Below are 12,386 nucleotides of genomic sequence, written 5' to 3'. Positions count from 1 at the left end.
CATTCACACTGCCCTGCACACTGTCATTCACACTGTCATTCACACTGTCATTCACACTGCCCTGCACACTGTCAGGCACACTGCCTGGCACACTGCCCGGCACACTGTCATTCACACTGTCATTGACACTGCCCTTCACACTGCCCTGCACACTGTCATTCACACTGCCCTGCACACTGTCATTCACACTGTCATTCACACTGCCCTGCACACTGTCATTCACACTGCCCTGCACACTGTCATTCACACTGCCCTGCACACTGTCATTTACACTGTCATTCACACTGTCATTCACACTGCCCTGCACACTGTCATTCACACTGTCATTCACACTGTCATTCACACTGCCCTGCACACTGTCAGGCACACTGCCTGGCACACTGCCTGGCACACTGCCTGGCACACTGCCCGGCACACTGTCATTCACACTGTCATTGACACTGCCCTTCACACTGCCCTGCACACTGTCATTCACACTGCCCTGCACACTGTCATTCACACTGTCATTCACACTGCCCTGCACACTGTCATTCACACTGCCCTGCACACTGTCATTCACACTGCCCTGCACACTGTCATTTACACTGTCATTCACACTGTCATTCACACTGCCCTGCACACTGTCATTCACACTGTCATTCACACTGTCATTCACACTGCCCTGCACACTGTCAGGCACACTGCCCTGCACACTGTCATTCACACTGTCATTCACACTGGGGGGGGGGTCCGGCGCCCGGAGGTCTCTTAAGATATCAGTCAGGCAGTGAGTCCTGATTGCTGCATCGCCGCTCAACACCTAGTGAAACTTATGTACACTGGCACCCGGGAGACTGGCATCCAACCTCTCAGTGGACCATTAAACAGGAAGAGAGGAGAGACCGGCTCATTCACACAGCGTAAGACTGGCAAAGTCCTTGGGATTGCGACAACAAAACCCCTACCTCTATAAAGAGAACACCCGTACAAAAAGAGCATCACATACTGTACAGTACACTCAAATAGACCGTTTTGTTGGTAGGTGTGGAAAGATTCGAAGGAAAAACAGCTGAATTCGGGGTATTTCACTTCTTCATATAGAACGAAGACTGTTCATCATATTGTCTGTTCCAGTGACTTTCTTTCCAAAATTCAAAGCTTCATTTAAAGGAGGGTAAGGACATTTTCATTAATGCATTTAATGTCATTTATATGTTTGACAGTGTTTAATAACAATTCTGCATAACAATTGAATAACAATTGTCACAGGGATAGAGTACACATTCAAGCTTGTTTATAAAATCAATTTACTTCTTCATTGAGTGTTTTGACTCAAATCTCTCATAAAGTTGTGGAAACACGATTTGAAAGGGATCCATCTCCTCTGAGTATCAGTCTTACAAACACCTACATGGGTTCCAACATTCCTAAAAAAATGTGCCATGGTTGCCATGGCACCTGTTACTGCACGGAATGTCATTCTAAACTGGTTAGGATTCCCTGTGTAAAGACACAGAGACAGACAGACAGATGGAGGCTGTAAAGAAGGGACCGCCACTGTTCATGTACTGTCGATCATCGGTATATATTGTATCGCTCTGTAGACAGGACTACACTGGTGTACAGTTTATTATGGACTCAGTGGAAGGTCTAGAAACAGACTTCGTTGATGGGGGAAAAAAAACGATGACTAAGTTAGAGTTTGACTTGAGACTTTGCTCACCAAGTCATTCAGTCTTTTTCCTCAGCATAGTTTACTGTCGAGCTCTCACTTCCCTTTCTCTAATCTTCTCCTAACTGTACCTTCCTTCTTCATTCATTTCACCAGAAAGGAAAACAACTTGACTGAGCGCTTTCAGATAAAAGTGAGTGTGACAATTACATGCATGAAAAAATATAATGTTCTTTGTGTGTATCGTATGGGGCGATACAGTCACATGAGATAAAATACATTTACAATGTACATGTTGTTCAAAAGCACATTAACACACACACACACACACACACACACACGCACACACGCACACACGCACACACACACACACACGACACATACATCTCATGCACACATGCAAATACCAATCTGTACACAAATACTGAAGGGGAAGAAAGAAAGGTTGGTTTAATAAAGATTACAAAGTTACGTTTGTGAGAATATAGTGGTGTTTATGGCCAGTTACAGCAATCCAGAAATAACTGCATTTCAACAGACCTATACAAAGTGTAGGATCTTAATTTGATCACTCTGTCACAGGAGAACTTTCTTGCAATGCATGACAATTTAAAGTTGTAGTGTATTTGAGGTTTGAAAAGGCTTCTGAAGTTTGTTCTTTGTACTTAGAAATGTCAGACTTGATTTTTCCTTACAAAAATGTATCAACCCCGACAAAAATGTCCATTAATTATAATCCACATTTCCTGTTAGTGGGTGGCTGGGTGTTAGTGGGTGGCTGGGTGTTAGTGGGTGGCTGTGTGTTAGTGGGTGGCTGGGTGTTAGTGGGTGGCTGGGTGTTAGTGGGTGGCTGGGTGTTACTAGTGGGCTGGGTGTTAGTGGGTGGCTGGGTGTTAGTGGGTGGCTGGGTGTTAGTGGGTGGCTGGGTGTTACTAGTGGGCTGGGTGTTAGTGGGTGGCTGGGTGTTAGTGGGTGGCTGGGTGTTAGTGGGTGGCTGTGTGTTAGTGGGTGGCTGGGTGTTAGTGGGTGGCTGGGTGTTAGTGGGTGGCTGGGTGTTACTAGTGGGCTGGGTGTTAGTGGGTGGCTGGGTGTTAGTGGGTGGCTGGGTGTTAGTGGGTGGCTGGGTGTTACTAGTGGGCTGGGTGTTAGTGGGTGGCTGGGTGTTAGTGGGTGGCTGGGTGTTAGTGGGTGGCTGGGTGTTAGTGGGTGGCTGGGTGTTACTAGTGGGCTGTGTGTTAGTGGGTGGCTGTGTGTTAGTGGGTGGCTGGGTGTTAGTGGGTGGCTGGGTGTTAGTGGGTGGCTGGGTGTTAGTGGGTGGCTGGGTGTTAGTGGGTGGCTGGGTGTTACTAGTGGGCTGGGTGTTAGTGGGTGGCTGGGTGTTAGTGGGTGGCTGGGTGTTAGTGGGTGGCTGGGTGTTAGTGGGTGGCTGGGTGTTAGTGGGTGGCTGGGTGTTAGTGCGTGGCTGGGTGTTACTAGTGGTCTGTGTGTTAGTGGGTGGCTGTGTGTTAGTGGGTGGCTGGGTGTTAGTGGGTGGCTGGGTGTTAGTGGGTGGCTGGGTGTTACTAGTGGGCTGTGTGTTAGTGGGTGGCTGTGTGTTACTAGTGGGCTGTGTGTTAGTGGGTGGCTGTGTGTTAGTGGGTGGCTGTGTGTTAGTGGGTGGCTGTGGGTGGCTGTGGGTGGCTGTGTGTTACTGGGTGGCTGTGTGTTAGTGGGTGGCTGTGTGTTAGTGGGTGGCTGTGTGTTAGTGGGTGGCTGTGTGATAGTGGGTGGCTGTGTGTTAGTGGGTGGCTGTGTGTTAGTGGGTGGCTGTGTGTTAGTGGGTGGCTGTGTGTTAGTGGGTGGCTGGGTGGCTGTGTGTTACTAGTGGGCTGTGTGTTAGTGGGTGGCTGTGTGTTAGTGGGTGGCTGTGTGTTAGTGGGTGGCTGTGTGTTAGTGGGTGGCTAGTGGGTGGCTGTGTGTTAGTGGGTGGCTGTGTGTTAGTGGGTGGCTGTGTGTTACTAGTGGGCTGTGTGTTAGTGGGTGGCTGTGTGTTAGTGGGTGGCTGTGTGTTACTAGTGGGCTGTGTGTTAGTGGGTGGCTGGGTGGCTGTGTGTTACTAGTGGGCTGTGTGTTAGTGGGTGGCTGGGTGGCTGTGTGTTACTAGTGGGCTGTGTGTTAGTGGGTGGCTGGGTGGCTGTGTGTTACTAGTGGGCTGTGTGTTAGTGGGTGGCTGTGTGTTAGTGGGTGGCTGTATGTTACTAGTGGGCTGTGTGTTAGTGGGTGGCTGGGTGGCTGTGTGTTACTAGTGGGCTGTGTGTTAGTGGGTGGCTGTGTGTTAGTGGTTGGATGTGTGTTACTAGTGGGCTGTGTGTTAGTGGGTGGCTGGGTGGCTGTGTGTTACTAGTGGGCTGTGTGTTAGTGGGTGGCTGTGTGTTAGTGGTTGGATGTGTGTTACTAGTGGGCTGTGTGTTAGTGGGTGGATGTGTGTTAGTGGGTGGCTGTGTGTTAGTGGGTGGATGTGTGTTAGTGGGTGGCTGTGTGTTAGTGGTTGGATGTGTGTTACTAGTGGGCTGTGTGTTAGTGGTTGGATGTGTGTTACTAGTGGGCTGTGTGTTAGTGGGTGGATGTGTGTTAGTGGGTGGCTGTGTGTTAGTGGGTGGATGTGTGTTAGTGGGTGGCTGTGTGTTAGTGGGTGGATGTGTGTTAGTGGGTGGCTGTGTGTTAGTGGGTGGCTGTGTGTTAGTGGGTGGCTGTGTGTTAGTGGGTGGCTGTGTGTTAGTGGGTGGCTGTGTGTTAGTGGTTGATGTGTGTTACTAGTGGGCTGTGTGTTAGTGGGTGGATGTGTGTTAGTGGGAGGCTGTGTGTTAGTGGGTGGATGTGTGTTAGTGGGTGGCTGTGTGTTAGTGGGTGGATGTGTGTTAGTGGGTGGCTGTGTGTTAGTGGGTGGATGTGTGTTACTAGTGGGCTGTGTGTTAGTGGGTGGATGTGTGTTAGTGGGTGGCTGTGTGTTAGTGGGTGGATGTGTGTTAGTGGGTGGCTGTGTGTTAGTGGGTGGATGTGTGTTAGTGGGTGGCTGTGTGTTAGTGGGTGGATGTGTGTTAGTGGGTGGCTGTGTGTTAGTGGGTGGATGTGTGTTAGTGGGTGGCTGTGTGTTAGTGGGTGGATGTGTGTTAGTGGGTGGCTGTGTGTTAGTGGGTGGCTGGGTGTTAGTGGGTGGCTGTGTGTTAGTGGGTGGCTGTGTGTTAGTGGGTGGCTGGGTGTTAGTGGGTGGATGTGTGTTAGTGGGTGGATGGTGTTAGTGGGTGGATGTGTGTTAGTGGGTGGATGTGTGTTAGTGGGTGGATGTGTGTTAGTGGGTGGCTGTGTGTTAGTGGGTGGATGTGTGTTAGTGGGTGGATGTGTGTTAGTGGGTGGCTGTGTGTTAGTGGGTGGCTGTGTGTTAGTGGGTGGATGTGTGTTAGTGGGTGGCTGTGTGTTTAGTGGGTGGCTGTGTGTTAGTGGGTGGATGTGTGTTAGTGGGTGGCTGTGTGTTAGTGGGTGGCTGTGTGTTAGTGGGTGGCTGTGTGTTAGTGGGTGGATGTGTGTTAGTGGGTGGATGTGTGTTAGTGGGTGGCTGTGTGTTAGTGGGTGGATGTGTGTTAGTGGGTGGATGTGTGTTAGTGGGTGGCTGTGTGTTAGTGGGTGGATGTGTGTTAGTGGGTGGCTGTGTGTTAGTGGGTGTTAGTGGGTGGATGTGTGTTAGTGGGTGGATGTGTGTTAGTGGGTGGATGTGTGTTAGTGGGTGGATGTGTGTTAGTGGGTGGATGTGTGTTAGTGGGTGGATGTGTGTTAGTGGGTGGATTGTGTGTTAGTGGGTGGATGTGTGTTAGTGGGTGGCTGTGTGTTAGTGGGTGGATGTGTGTTAGTGGGTGGCTGTGTGTTAGTGGGTGGCTGTGTGTTAGTGGGTGGCTGTGTGTTAGTGGGTGGATGTGTGTTAGTGGGTGGCTGTGTGTTAGTGGGTGGCTGTGTGTTAGTGGGTGGATGTGTGTTAGTGGGTGGCTGTGTGTTAGTGGGTGGCTGTGTGTTAGTGGGTGGCTGTGTGTTAGTGGGTGGATGTGTGTTAGTGGTGGCTGTGTGTTAGTGGGTGGCTGTGTGTTAGTGGGTGGATGTGTGTTAGTGGGTGGCTGTGTGTTAGTGGGTGGATGTGTGTTAGTGGGTGGATGTGTGTTAGTGGGTGGATGTGTGTTAGTGGGTGGATGTGTGTTAGTGGGTGGATGTGTGTTAGTGGGTGGATGTGTGTTAGTGGGTGGATGTGTGTTAGTGGGTGGATGTGTTGGTGGATGTGTAGTGGGTGGATGTGTGTTAGTGGGTGGCTGTGTGTTAGTGGGTGGATGTGTGTTAGTGGGTGGCTGTGTGTTAGTGGGTGGATGTGTGTTAGTGGGTGGCTGTGTGTTAGTGGGTGGATGTGTGTTACTAGTGGGCTGTGTGTTAGTGGGTGGATGTGTGTTAGTGGGTGGATGTGTGTTAGTGGGTGGATGTGTGTTAGTGGGTGGATGTGTGTTAGTGGGTGGCTGTGTGTTAGTGGGTGGATGTGTGTTAGTGGGTGGATGTGTGTTAGTGGGTGGCTGTGTGTTAGTGGGTGGCTGGTGTGTTAGTGGGTGGATGTGTGTTAGTGGGTGGATGTGTGTTAGTGGGTGGATGTGTGTTAGTGGGTGGATGTGTGTTAGTGGGTGGATGTGTGTTAGTGGGTGGATGTGTGGCAGGTTATTAATGGTCATTAATAATAAAAGTAATTGAAATGACCCTCTCTAATTGTTTTATATTTTTTACATTTTGCCAGGAAATGCAGCTCTGTCTCGGGTTCTGCTTCGGTGCAGTGGTTGTCTCTATCGCTCTCTCTCTTTCTCACTCTATTCTCTCTGTTTCTCTCTCTCCCTCTCTTTTTTGGAGAATGCATGTTGTGTTGCTATGGGGAAATAGAGGCCTTACTGTTTACTATTCATCCAATCATTTTTATTCTGTTTCTCTCCATAGTACTGCTGGGCGTGAGGATGAACGGCAGCCAATCAAACCTGTCTCTGAAGTGTGTGCGTGACACCAGCGTGACGGGGGTGGTCTTTCCCTGTCTCTACAGCGCCCTCTTCCTGTTTGCGCTGGTACTCAACTGCCTGGCTGCATGGATCTTCTTCAACATCCGTAGCACCACCACCTTCGTGGTCTACCTGAAGAACGTAGTAAGGGAACCAGCATTTATTTTCTGTGATAAACAAATTTAGTCCGACTGCCAGAAATGGTTGAACAATAACGACTGATGACTGACGTGATGGCCTGTCCGTCAACAGGTGGTCGCAGACCTGCTGATGACCCTGTCCATCCCAGTGAAGGTCCTTGCGGACACCGACGTGGGCTCCTGGCGTCTGCGTGCGTTCTACTGTCGCTACTCCGCCGTCCTCTTCTACACCACCATGTACATCAGCATCCTGCTCCTGGGGCTCATCAGCCTGGACCGCTACCTCAAGATAGTCAGGCCCTTTGGGAAGTGCGCCCTCCAGAGGGTCGGGGTGGGACAGGCCTTGAGTGTGGCCGTCTGGGCTGTGATGGTGTCTCTGGCTCTGCCCAATACCATTCTGAGTGACCGTACACCATCGGGTTCTCCTGGTCGGCTGAAGTGTACCTCTCTAAAGGGTCAGGCCGGTATGCTGTGGCACGAGGGCTTCAACTACTTCTGCCAGGTACGGGCTACATTCTTGTTCGTCGGCACCATTACACTGAATGGTATCCTGGCGGTAGTATGTTAACCTGGCTAACCAAGGGGCAGTATTTATAGAGGTTGTCTCTGTTCTTCAATACATTTTCTCCTCCTCTTCCCAGGTGGTGTTTTGGGGAACACTGGCTCTGATGCTGTTGTGTTACACCTTCATCAGTCGTAAAGTCTATGAGTCCTACAAAGCCTCACGTAGTGGCTCCAACGCGGCCAGCCGCAGGACCAAAGCCAAAGTCTTTGTGGTGGTGGTGGTGTTTTTCATTTGTTTCGCCCCTTTTCATTTCGCCAGAGTGCCCTACACTCTTACCCAGACCCGAAAAACAGCCAACCACTGCTGGGCGCAGAACGCGCTCTACGTTGCCAAGGAGACCACTCTCTGGCTCTGTGCCACTAACGTGTGTCTGGACCCGCTGATCTATGTGTTCCTGTGCAGGGTGTTCCGGAAAAGATTGACAGACGTGCTCAATCGCAAGCCCCACCCCCAGGGTGCTTTGGAGTCGCCCACGGCAACCTCTACACATTTGGAGATGTCACAGATGGTGAATAACAGAATGCTGGATGTCAGCTTGGCCTAGAAGCACAACCATGTACATTATTTTGTAGTTTATTTTCCCCCAGCCTGTTGAATTGTAGATGTAACTTGGCCTGATGTTAACCCCTGGACAGATTGTGACCAGAGTAAAGCCTTCAAAACATCTTTGGATAAGTGGCTCTTTTGACTAAGACAATGTTGCAGGTCTAATAGGCTATAAACAGCAGTGTTCCCACATCACCTCTGCGATAGCCCATTGTGTTGAAGAGCATTCTGAAACAAAATGGCTGGTGTGACATTAGATAACCAAACTGCCTCGGGAGTTTTTCCAAATATCATGTTAAAAATCATCCACAAGAGACAATCCAGGCGAATGTGTCCGTCAAGTCATTGTCTTTTTCCTCAGCGTAGCTTACTGTCGAGCTCTCACTTCCCTTTCTCTAATCTTCTCCTAACTGTACCTTCCTTCTTCATTCATTTCACCAGAAAGGAAAACAACTTGACTGAGCGCTTTCAGATAAAAGTGAGTGTGACAATTACATGCATGAAAAAAATATAATGTTCTTTGTGTGTATCGAATGGGGCGATACAGTCACATGAGATAAAATACATTTACGATCTAAATGTTGTACAAAAACACATTAACACACACGACATACACATTTCATGCAAAGTCCAATCTGTACACAAATACTGAAGGGGAAGAATGGTTGGTTTAATAAAGATTCAAAGTTACGTTTGAGAATATAGTGGTGTATATGGGCATTTACAGCAATCCAGAAATAACTGGAACGGGAGGGTAGAGACAGGGAGGGAGGGAGGGAGGGAGGGAGGGAGGGAGGGAGGGAGGGAGGGAGGGTGGGCGGGAGGGTAGAGACAGGGAGGGAGGGAGGGAGGGAGGGAGGGAGGGAGGGAGGGAGGGAGGGAGGGTAGAGATAGGGAGGGAGGGAGGGAGGGAGGGAGGGAGGGAGGGAGGGAGGGAGGGAGGGAGGGAGGGAGGGAGGGAGGGAGGGAGGGAGGGAGGGAGGGAGGGTAGAGGGAGGGAACGTAGAGATAGGGAGGGAGGGAGGGTAGAGGGAGGGAGGGAGGGTAGAGACAGGGAGGGAGGGTAAAGAAAGGTAGGGAGGGTAAAGAAAGGTAGGGAGGGTAGAGGCAGGGAGGGAGGGTAGAAGTTTGAGAAAGTATTAGGACACCTGTTATAACTGTGTCCTAACCTAAGTCTGTGACCTGTACCGACCTCTACATAGTTCCTGTAGAAGGTGCCCTTGCGCATGACCAGAAGGTGAGCCTGGGTGTCTGAGGAGCTGAGTATCTCCTCACAGAAGGCCAGGAAGGAGTTGGAGAGGGACAGCATGGCGGGGACTCGGTACATCACTCCATTGACCTCCTTATGGAACAGCATCATGCTGGGAAATACGGCGATGATCTCATGTCTGGTCCCAGAGAAGCCCATCCCAGAGAGACAGTTGACAGAGTTCATTGAAAGTGATCCAATATGCAGAAAGAGAGAGTCGTCCTACAAAATGTTCAACAAAATGTGAAGATTAGCCCAGTCCCAAACTGTGTGACAGAGTAATCACATTAGCAGGGAATGAAGTCTTGCTATTCATTGATAGTCCTGTAAATAAGAGGCAGGTCTCGGCCTATATTTAGATTGTATTCATTGATAGTCCCGTAATTAAAGGGCAGGTCTCGGCCTATATTTAAGGTGTATTCATTGATAGTCCCGTAAATAAGGGGCAGGTCTCAGCCTATATTTAAGTTGTATTCATTGATAGTCCTGTAATTAAAGGGCAGGGTCTCGGCCTATATTAAAGTTGTATTCATTGATAGTCCCGTAATTAAAGGGCAGGTCTGGGCCAATATTTAGACTGTATTCCTTGATAGTCCCGTAATTAAAGGGCAGGTCTCGGCCTATATTTAAGTTGTATTCATTGATAGTCCTGTAATTAAAGGGCAGGTCTCTGCCTATATTTAAGTTTTATTCATTGATAGTCCCGTAATTAAAGGGCAGGTCTCGGCCTATATTTAAGTTGTATTCATTGATAGTCCCGTAATTAAAGGGCAGGTCTCGGCCTATATTTAAGTTGTATTCATTGATAGTCCCGTAATTAGAGGGCAGGTCTTGGCCTATATTTAGACTGTATTCATTGATAGTCCCGTAATTAAAGGGCAGGTTTCGGCCTATATTTAAGTTGTATTCATTGATAGTCCTGTAATTAAAGGGCAGGTCTCGGCCTATATTTAAGTTGTATTCATTGATAGTCCCGTAAATAAGGGCCAGGTCTCAGCCTATATTTAAGTTGCATTCATTGACAGTCCCGTAAATAAGGGGCAGGTTTCGGCCTATATTTAGAATGTATTCATTGATAGTCCCGTAATTAAAGGGCAGGTCTCGGCCTATATTTAAGGTGTACTCATTGATAGTCCCGTAAATAAGGGGCAGGTCTCGGCCTATATTTAAGTTGTATTCATTGATAGTCCCGTGATTAAAGCGCAGGTCTCGGGCTATATTTAGACTGTATTCATTGATAGTCCCGTAATTAAAGGGCAGGTCTCGGCCTATACTTAAGTTGTATTCATTGATAGTCCCGTAATTAAAGGGCAGGTCTCAGCCTATATTTAAGTTGTATTCATTGATAGTCCCGTAATTAAAGGGCAGGTCTCGGCCTATATTTAAGTTGTATTCATTGATAGTCCCGTAAATAAGGGCCAGGTCTCGGCCTATATTTAAGTTGCATTCATTGACAGTCCCGTAAATAAGGGGCAGGTTTCGGCCTATATTTAGACTGTATTCATTGATAGTCCTGTAATTAAAGGGCAGGTCTCGGCCTATATTTAAGTTGTATTCATTGATAGTCCAGTAAATAAGGGGCAGGTCTCGGCCTATATTTAAGTTGTATTCATTGATAGTCCTGTAATTAAAGGGCAGGTCTCGGCCTATATTGAAGTTGTATTCATTGATAGTCCCGTAATTAGAGGGCAGGTCTCGGCCTATATTTAGACTGTATTCATTGATAGTCCTGTAATTAAAGGGCAGGTTTCGGCCTATATTTAAGTTGTATTCATTGATAGTCCCGTAAATAAGGGGCAGGTCTCAGCCTATATTTAAGTTGTATTCATTGATAGTCCCGTAATTAAAGGGCAGGTCTCGGCCTATATTTAGACTGTATTCATTGATAGTCCCGTAATTAAAGGGCAGGTTTCGGCCTATATTTAAGTTGTATTCATTGATAGTCCTGTAATTAAAGGGCAGGTCTCGGCCTATATTTAAGTTGTATTCATTGATAGTCCTGTAATTAAAGGGCAGGTCTCGGCCTATATTTAAGTTGCATTCATTGATAGTCCCGTAAATAAGGGGCAGGTCTCGGCCTATATTTAGACTGTATTCATTGATAGTCCCGTAAATAAGGGGCAGGTCACGGCCTATATTTAAGTTGTATTCATTGATAGTCCCGTAATTAGAGGGCAGGTCTCGGCCTATATTTAGACTGTATTCATTGATAGTCCCATAATTAAAGGGCAGATCACGGCCTATATTTAAGTTGTATTCATTGATAGTCCCGTAATTAAAGGGCAGGTCTCGGCCTATATTTAGACTGTATTCATTGATAGTCCCGTAATTAAAGGGCAGGTCTCGGCCTATATTTAAGTTGTATTCATTGATAGTCCCGTAATTAAAGGGCAGGTCTCGGCCTATATTTAAGTTGTATTCATTGATAGTCCCGTAATTAAAGGGCAGGTCTCGGCCTATATTTAAGTTGTATTCATTGATAGTCCCGTAAATAAGGGGCAGGTCTCGGCCAATATTTAGACTGTATTCCTTGATAGTCCCGTAATTAAAGGGCAGGTCTCGGCCTATATTTAAGTTGTATTCATTGATAGTCCTGTAATTAAAGGGCAGGTCTCGGCCTATATTTAAGTTGTATTCATTGATAGTCACGTAATTAAAGGGCAGGTCTCGGCCTATATTTAGACTGTATTCATTGATAGTCCCGTAATTAAAGGGCAGGTCTCGGCCTATATTTAAGTTGTATTCATTGATAGTCCCATAATTAAAGGGCAGGTCTCGGCCTATATTTAGACTGTATTCATTGATAGTCCCGTAAATAAGGGGCAGGTCTCGGCCTATATTTAAGTTGCATTCATTGATAGTCCCGTAAATAAGGGGCAGGTCTCGGCCTATATTTAAGTTGCATTCATTGATAGTCCCATAAATAAGGGGCAGGTCTCGGCCTATATTTAAGTTGCATTCATTGATAGTCCCGTAAATAAGGGGCAGGTCTCGGCCTATATTTAAGTTGCATTCATTGATAGTCCTGTAAATAAGGGGCAGGTCTCGGCCTATATTTAAGTTGCATTCATTGACAGTCCCGTAAATAAGGGGCAGGTTTCGGCCTATATTTAAGTTGTATTCATTGATAGTCCCGTAAATAAGGGGCAGGTCTCGGCCTATATTTAGACTGTATTCATTGATAGTC

At 47.7% G+C, this 12,386-nt stretch overlaps 1 protein-coding gene across 4 annotated transcripts; it reads left to right on the top strand.

Annotated features, from left to right (window-relative positions):
• Positions 1-743: 743 nt before the first annotated feature.
• On the top strand, positions 744-9,984 carry LOC109881371 (P2Y purinoceptor 13). 4 transcript variants are annotated; one of them, XM_031796704.1, is made up of 7 exons: positions 763-1,153; positions 1,808-1,844; positions 6,644-6,843; positions 6,952-7,341; positions 7,481-7,912; positions 8,392-8,428; positions 9,153-9,984. In XM_031796704.1, exons 3-6 carry the CDS (start codon positions 6,661-6,663, stop codon positions 8,410-8,412), a joined length of 1,026 nt encoding a protein of 341 aa, XP_031652564.1. In that variant the 5' UTR covers positions 763-1,153; positions 1,808-1,844; positions 6,644-6,660; the 3' UTR covers positions 8,413-8,428; positions 9,153-9,984. The 4 variants fall into 4 exon arrangements, with proteins under 4 accessions (XP_020329110.1, XP_031652564.1, XP_031652563.1 ...); XM_031796703.1 differs by lacking the exon at positions 9,153-9,984 and having other exon boundaries at positions 8,392-8,640; XM_020473521.2 differs by lacking the exon at positions 9,153-9,984 and having other exon boundaries at positions 744-1,153; positions 7,481-8,640.
• Positions 9,985-12,386: the final 2,402 nt, after the last annotated feature.

Source organism: Oncorhynchus kisutch, linkage group LG18, assembly GCF_002021735.2.
Source record: "Oncorhynchus kisutch isolate 150728-3 linkage group LG18, Okis_V2, whole genome shotgun sequence".
Taxonomy (NCBI): Eukaryota; Metazoa; Chordata; class Actinopteri; order Salmoniformes; family Salmonidae; genus Oncorhynchus; species Oncorhynchus kisutch.
This window is presented reverse-complemented; position numbering and strand designations above follow the sequence as displayed.